We start from the raw sequence: 8,197 nt of genomic DNA, 5'->3' as shown, positions 1-8,197 counted from the left end.
TTAGAAAACACCACCAGGAGCGGTCGTCCATCTATTTTATGAGCTTTTAAAAGAAGACTACACTAAACATTGACTGTAAATGGAGGTAATATAGCATTAAAATGTCACCGGGGCTGAGGCTTTTACTGCGACTGGAAGATAAACCATCACAGTTGCTTTTTTTTTTTTTGTAAAATAGGCAAACACTTCATATAGTTGCCAGCTCGAAGCCCACAAAAAAACAGTCCCGATCTAAGCCATGTGTTGAAATCCACTGAGTAAGCAGCTAAATAACGACACTCAAAAAAAAGGGTGGGTGGGTTAGGGGGCTTTTTTTCTTCTTTCCTCGTTCATACCCGTGCAATGATCTGCCCTTCGTGTTTATCCTCAGAGGACAAACATTAGTTAACCCCTGAGCTGTGAGTAACAGTCAGTGGCCAGGCCTTGGGAAACGGGACCGATGGGCCTGCTCCGTGGGAGCCCGGTGGGACTTGGAGGGCTGCTGTCGCTGCATTGATTTACTCGCTGACACCAGAAATTGATGAGGGATCAGACTGGCCCTGGTCCAGGAGAGGCAGATTGGACAGGGAGGGAGAGGAGGGACGGGAGGGGAGGGGAAGGCTGTGGACATGTAGCTACAGCTCAAAAGAGGAGTCGCGGGGAGGGGAGCAGTGGTGGTCTGTGCAGGCTGTAGACCTCTCCCTGGAGCAGCAGCAGCAGCAGCAGCAGCAGCCGCAGCCGCAGCCGCCCGGAGGGGCCCCGGCGGCCGCGGATTGATGGAGAAAGAGCTTGGGGGACTGCTGCATACTTGTTAAGCCATTGACCTTTAATTCACACTTGTCATTTAATATATTTCACGCCAGCCGGTGTCCCTGCGGCGCCTCTGGGACTGATCTGTGAGTGTGTGTGTGCCACACAGCCCGAGCGGGAGCAGGTTGTAACACTTTGACATGCATCATGGTGAGCCCGGCGTAGGTGTCGTATTTGTAATTTTACAGTGATGAAGAAGAGGAGGAGGAGGAGGAGGAGTGGGAAGGGAGGGGGGGGGACGCCCCTGTGGTCTGCACTGTCATTGCTGCTGCTGCTGCTGCTGCTGGTGGTGGTGGATGATGATGATGATGATGATGGTGGTGGTGCGTGTGTAACCTCTAGGGACGGATCAGTGGCTCAGTGGGCAGCCACTGTCACCACACAGGCTCGTGGGTGTGACAACAAGAGGGACAATAGCAACAGGGCTGTCCTTCAGCCGCATTGGGAGCACAGGGGTGTCATCACACACACTCACACACACACACATGCCTGGATTACCTCAATCAGAGCGCGGGTTGATGCTCAGTAGAATTGCCTAGTCAACAGAGGGTGCTGCTGTGAATAGGTTTAATTAAGGTAAACATGGAGCGCAGCCCGTTTTTTGGGGGGGCTCCATCCCACCTATGGCATCGGCCTCAGACCGGTGCTCCTCTCCTCTCCTCTCCCAGCAGGGTTAGATCGAATCAGACACAGTGACAACAATAACAGCCCTGCAGAACCCCCGTCCTCTGCCTCTCAATACTCAAATGTCTTTGATTTCCAGGCGCGGTGGTTCTAATGGGCTTTCAAGACAATAAAGAAAGCGTGTTTTTTTTTTTCTTAAATTCCTGCCCTGTCCAAAGCCCTTTGTTCGGAAACAGATGCAGAAGCTATTAGACGTTATAAATGGGACGTACCTTCCACAGCCAGCACCGCAGGGACAACGAGGCTGCACACCCACAGCAGGTAATCCATTGTCATAAAGCAGGCGTTTGCCACATGAATTAAGGTGTAGAGCGGACCGGTTGGAGGGTGAGGTGGGGGAGAGGCTGGAGGAAGACTCAAAGACGCAGCAGCGCAGACGAGCTTTGTGTTCTTCGGCCACTTCTCATGTCTTCACTGCTGACTCCGGAGCAATCAGCGCCCCATCACCAGCACCGAGCGGGTCCTGCTGCTGCTGCTGCTGCTGCTGCTCCTCTGCCGCGGAGACCTTCTTCTATCAGTTCACGTCCGCTTCATTCAAACGCCTTATTATTCCTAGTCCAGACGCGTGTCTTCGCTCACTCCGCGTCCTCCCTCACTCATTCTCCTCTTCTCTGGACTTCATCCACAGCCAGCCTCTGTCCAGGGGCGCATCTCTGCGGGCAGCTTTGTGAGCGCAGGTTGCGGGAGGATGCAATTTTTTTCCACCCCTTGTCTCTGTGTCTGTGTCTGTCTGTGTGTCCAGAGGTTGAATCAGCGTCACTTCGTCCAACTCGTCCCGCGGAGCTGTTGCTCCTCTAATGCGTCGGAATGGCAACAGTGGGACTGAGACACACAGGGGGGTAGGGAGCTAATTGTGAGTCAAAGCGAACACAGTCAGAGTTAGGTTTCCGGAATGAAGTTTCAAAATAAGACCAACGTGTTTCCAAACGCCACTGTGTAAGACGGGGATGTCAAACTAATTTTCAGATACAGCATATACAAATATTATTCATTGCTGCGTAATAAAAAAAATAAAAATTCATTTATCGGGTAAAGAAGCTCAGCATGATGATTTTATAATAATAAATGCTTTTTAAGCTCCCGAGGGCCGTACAAAATGACTTGGCGGGCCACATTTGGCCCTCGGGCCTTGAGTTTGAAACACGTGATGTAAGTAATACACCTTTGTTTATGTAAGAAAGCACCTAGCGCTGTCCTTAGCGGTGTTATCAACAATCCATATAGTACAGAGCAATTATGGAAAAACACTTAACAACGGGCAGTTGTCTAGCCTTACAGCAAGATTAGCAGTTCGATCCCCGGTGCTAACTGATGGGGTTCTCCCTGTGGTTCTACTCAGTGTACTACGGCTGACCTTTACTCCGTGACAACATCAGATGCTCCCCAGTACTCACCCCTTCCCTCCCCCATCCCACATCTGTCACTACCATTTGGAACCAGGTGTTGGTCTTGCGTTGCTTTTACATCAGCCAACAGACATAAAGGACCTGACCTCCCCCACTGGTAGGTGACCTCCTCTGTCCGGTGAGCCACAGCACCGGACGGAATGTGTAATCTTCTGTATGATCTCATCTTTATACTGCGCTCTCCTAGCATCTGATCGGAATGTGAAAAATATTACGTTTCGATCGTAGCAGATGTGTGAGATGCAAATATTTTACAATTTGACTTTTTTTCTCAACATCTGTCGGTAGTTTTACTAAAAAAGGTTATGTACATTATTTAACTATTTAAGAAAAAAACATCATATTATTATTACTATTATCATAGCTGCGTTTTCTCATGGTATTATTTTTAAATTCTGTGTTCTTCTACATCGGCGTACCTCAGGTAATTTATATTTACATTTGCAAAAACGTTCAAATGTTTTACATTCTGACCTTGTCGCCTTATTTTTACTCTTGTATTTGTATTCATGACTGATCCAGTTCCGACTCTGGTCCATAAAGCCGAAGCCAAATCCAATGTCAGTACGCTGGATCATTTACAGACGCTTCGATTTACGGGTTGTCAGACGGCGAGGTGAGTCACAGCGGGTCAGAAACATCAACAACAATGACCTCATCCTCATTAGTCGCGTCACCAGTAATAATTACTGGTGCTGACATCATGCCCGAAATACGCAACATACATTTGTTAAAACTGTGAGAATTCACAAATGCATCGCTTCCGTAGTCAAATTAATTAGTCACCAGTAATAATTACTGGCGCTGACGTCATGCCCGAAATACGCAACATGCATTTGTTAAAACTGTGAGAATTCACAAATGCATCGCTTCCGTAGTCAAATTATTTTTAATATAGGTATATATATATGTGTGTGTAAAATATAGTTCACTAAAATGCAACGCTTGCGGGTTACTTTTACTCTGAAATTTCCTCCGCTCCACCACAGGCTCTGTATTTAGTTTGACGCATCTGGAGGGAGGAGGAGGAGGAACGGGAGAACAGGGGGGAGAGGAGGTGGTTGTTGGTTGGCTGATTGTCCAGCAGACTGTAGCCAGTGTGTAGCCTGCAGTGTTTGTAGTACAGGCAGCGGGTAACAGCTCTCCCAGCGGCTGAGCACTGACCAATCCAAGCATTGGATACTGTAGATGTACTGAGGCCCGAGTAATTACTACTGATTACTAGGGAGAAAAAAAAACAAAAACCAACAACAACAGAATAACCTGACAAATAAAGTTGCAAGAAAATACTAAATAACTCAGATTTAATCAACTGACAAATAAACAAAGTGGCAAGAAAATACTAAATAACTCAGATTTGACATAGTTTCCCAGTGGACAGCCATCTTTGTTTTGAAGTGTTTTTTTCCTCTGACCCGAGGATTACAAATTACGACTTCATGAAGTTGTGCTACAGCTGCTGGTGTGGATGACTGACATATAAAAAGATACGTTTGTTTGTGTTTTCATCAAAAGTTAAAAAAATAAATAAATAAAAAAAAAAGTCCAATCTGCTGCCTATTTTCAATGGGACTTTTTTGTTTTACAGAAGCCCAAAATAATGGAGTTGCGTATCCATTAAGCTTTTCTCAGCATTGAATTTAGATTAGATTAGATAAAAAGTCTAATTATTCCCTTCAGGAAGTTCCCTGAGAGAAATACATTACCAGCAGTTCAGCTTTTTTTTTTTTTTTTTGGAAATAGCTGTGCGATTATATATTTGATGTCACTTATTTCTTCCTTCCTTTTCGCTCAGTTCCAGAATCTTCGACTAACTAAACAAGCATCGGTCATATTTACATAATTACAAGGGCTGTTTGTTTGTTCGTTTGAGCCGAGGATGAAGCCACAGCGACAGTAATTATTGAATGCGCCGTCTCTCTCTTTTTTTTTTTGTCACTTCACAGCTAATCGTCCAGTAACTGCTTCTCTGTTTTCAAACGGTCTCAATTCTTAGCTCCGAGTTATCCATTTCCATTGAAAGCAGAAGTGCGAATGCGAGTTTCAGTGTGTGTGTGTGTGTTCTCACTTCTTACCCCAACCCCCCAACAGCTCAAAAACACCCCCCTCCCCTTGTAAAGTTTTCCCCCAAAAGGCCTACTGTGCTACAAACTGCCCCTCTCCCCTCACGGCCCACTCCTCCAAGACGTCGTCACTCAAACCTCCCCACCCTACACACACACACATCTACAGCCCCCCCTCTGTCACATCCACCCCTCAAAGTTTTTTTTTCTCCCTCAGGCTTTGTGCACTAATTAACTACAGTTCAATTCCCAGCAGGCTTGGGTCAACCTCCTCCACTGAGACCAGTGACGGGCAGCTCCCTGCCACCTCCCTGCCACCGGAGCAAAAAAAAAAGTCTACGAAACATGGCCGTCATTACAGACCTGAGGTGTGACAGTGCAGAACTGGGCTGCTGCTGATACTGCTGCTCAGCTTTAAAAAAAAAAAAAAAAAAAAAAAAAAAACATGCAGCAGCACTCATTGGTTTGTGTGTTTTTCTCAGGTTCCTCCGAGACTGAGGCTGCTTAAGGAAATTACAGGAAAACCCAGCACGGCATCAGTCATCCAATTCCCTCAGTATCAACTACCGCAGCACAGGGAAGTTTCCTGACTGGATAATAAAGGGGAACATAGGAGAGAGGGTGAGAGGGTGAGAGGAGAAGGCGTTGTCGAGTCCAGGTTTGACTGACAGGGACTCGGTCAAACCCGGGCTCTGCCGCCGTCGCGATTTTCATCCCAGCAGTTGTTGTACGGCGGCCTAGAAATCTTTCTCGCAAGTCAACTGTCACATGGCAAGATTTACAGATTGCGATCATATTTCTATGTGTGTGTATATACAGATGAATAATTGTTTGTGCTTGAGTTGCTGCTGCGACAGGTGGAATGAGGAATTTTTGCTCCACAGAGAGAGAGAGAAAGAGAGGGAGAGAGAGAGACTTCCAGTCCTGCTGCAGATGAGGAATCAGCTCTCGGACTCAAGGGGTGGGGGGATGTTGGAGGGGAGGGGAGGGAGGGGTACATAAATTTAAGAGTGTGTGGAGAGTAGACACAAAGAGTCAGGGATGAGGAAATGAGATTGGCGGGACAGCAGTGTTAAGCTGACAAGCAGCGATGACGGAACATCTCCACAGAGCCAGACTATCTGCTGCAGCGAGCCTGTGAGTTATGGAGTCTGTCCAGTCAACTGTGGGGTCTATGAATGGAGATGACAAACACGTATGTGCACACAAACGTTTTGAGTTTTTTTAGATAAAGTTGAGGATTAGTGGGAAATCAATGCAGCCTTGTCTTTATCAATTTTACAGTAAGGCTCACGTTCCTTCCTCACCACCTGCTGGAGTCCAGGCTGGTGTTCTCTTCCTCTTCAAATCGATATTTTTAACTTTTTTTTTTTTTTAACCTCAAACTCCACCTTTCATCATACAAACAGATTGAACGGATTTCTAGAAGCTTTTGGTGTTTTCTGTTTACAGAAATAGAAAAATAGGCCAAAGCTGAGTTTGAGTTTGACTCGCTGAAGAAGATTTAAAAAAAAAAAAAAAACGCAGCTCACTGCACGCTGTTTCCACAAGGGGTAGGTCGAGCCGATACGCAGGATTGAATCGGTCAGATACTGGTCGGAATTTCAGTGCGGAACATCGAAAACAACAACTCCAGCCCCTTTGATTTAAACCCAAATGCTCGATTTTTTTCACTTTCAAAATTCATCAAGCGGGCCATATTTGAACCCCTAGTGGGCCGGTGTTGGCCCACGGGCCATGGATTTGACACCCCTGTCGGTTCCCTGCCTTTCGTTCTACCCTCAGATTAACGAGAGCCTTACCGGTGCTATTATCTGATGTCAATACACAAAAGCTAAATCATGAGGGAAAATATTATCGCAGCAACTACGACAGGATAAAGCCAGCTCATAAAACACGCAGGGTTGACTGTCTTTGGGTGGTTTTGACAAATATTTTTTTGGCTCGCTGCTGTTACGCTCTGCCAAACTAAGAAAACCGTCTCCTGGCTGTGGCTTAGTATTTACTCTGCCGACAGAGGAGCTCTATTAATCTCCCCCAACTCACAGGAGCTGAATTGCGAGCATTTGCCAAAATGCATAATTACAATAGTTTAAGCGTCTGAATGTCAGACTGAAAATATATGAAGAAGAATTCACCATTCGTAGCTAATCCCTGTTTTGTTTTTTTTTCTTTTCCTCTGGGGGGCTGCACTCGCGAGACATCCGGAAAATGATGTGTCAACAAACAGCGGGAGACGGAGTTAATGGGAGACAAAAATGACAGATAATGAAGGGGAAAACAATCAGGAGACTATGCCCGAGGAGTTTTTTTTTGTTTTTTTCGCCTTCCTCGATATTCTGTCGCTGTCAGTCTTAGCTGCTTGTTCGCTAACAAGGCCGAAATAAAGAACCGGTGGAGCTCCTCGCTAGGGACAGCGTGTGAAATAGTGCAGGCGTGGCGTTGGGCTCCATTGAGGAGAATGGTATTGATATGTGATTGTGTTCGGACAGAGTGGGTGGCTGTTAGTCCAGGGCTGAAGGCCACGAACAAAACAGGAGCGGGAGGTTTTTTTCCACAAATGGCTGTCAGCGGTCGGCTCGCCCTCTGCACTGCTCGCTGATTAAACATGAAATGAAATGAAGCCTCTTTCGAGAAGCCGCTCGTGCTCGTGCTCGTCTCGGCGACGCAGCTCCAGGGTTGGGATGAAGCTGTCAGCCTGCAGCTCCGGGGGTGTTTGTGGGTGTAGATCTCCACACCTGGCAGCAGCCGTGCTTCCTCTTACTCTCGCTCTGACTTCACAGGTAATCAGTGGAGGGCTGTCATTTATTTTTATTTTATTTTTTTTTATATACAGAAGGTTTTAAACCTGAGGTGATCTAAAAGGCGTATGAAATAATTAGCGCTTCATCCGTGAAGTGAGGCGGCCCGCAGCAAAAACTAATTAAGAACAATTCCATTTTGGAAGGCACTCCGATTTTTTTTTTTCCTTTTTCCTTTTTCCTTTCAGGAGAAGTCTTTGGCTTCAGAATTATTCACAGGAGGCGTTATTGATGATTCGCCACATTCGGCAATTTTCCCACCATTTTCCTCCTCCATTATTCATCCACCTCTACTTTTTAATCTCCTGTGAGCTGACTCAGAACTCCACTTCCATTTGCAGACGACTCCTCCTCTACACCCATGTCTGTAGCATTGATTAAATGGACCCCAGTGGGCTGGGGGGGGGGGGGGGGGTGTAATTGGGGGGTTTTTTTATGGGAGCTTTTTTTTCGT

General features: G+C 46.4%; 1 protein-coding gene and 1 long non-coding RNA gene across 2 annotated transcripts in view; one reads left to right on the top strand and one right to left on the bottom strand.

Moving 5' to 3' along the window:
* LOC103395837 (ephrin type-B receptor 3-like) overlaps positions 1–2,906 on the bottom strand; it is a 39,238-nt gene extending 36,332 nt beyond the window's left edge. Inside the window, exon 1 of the mRNA XM_008333635.3 lies at positions 1,686–2,906. Within this exon, the coding sequence (XP_008331857.1) occupies positions 1,686–1,749 (64 nt within the window). The 5' untranslated portion in view covers positions 1,750–2,906. The remainder of the gene's footprint in view (positions 1–1,685) is intronic.
* Positions 763–5,366, top strand: LOC107990164 (uncharacterized). Its single transcript, XR_001761731.2, has 2 exons — positions 763–1,734; positions 5,199–5,366. It is a non-coding gene; the product is annotated as an uncharacterized LOC107990164 (long non-coding RNA).
* Positions 5,367–8,197: the final 2,831 nt, after the last annotated feature.

The sequence above is a fragment of the Cynoglossus semilaevis genome, chromosome 20 (genome assembly GCF_000523025.1).
Source record: "Cynoglossus semilaevis isolate Cse_v1.0 chromosome 20, Cse_v1.0, whole genome shotgun sequence".
Taxonomy (NCBI): domain Eukaryota; kingdom Metazoa; phylum Chordata; class Actinopteri; order Pleuronectiformes; family Cynoglossidae; genus Cynoglossus; species Cynoglossus semilaevis.
This window is presented reverse-complemented; position numbering and strand designations above follow the sequence as displayed.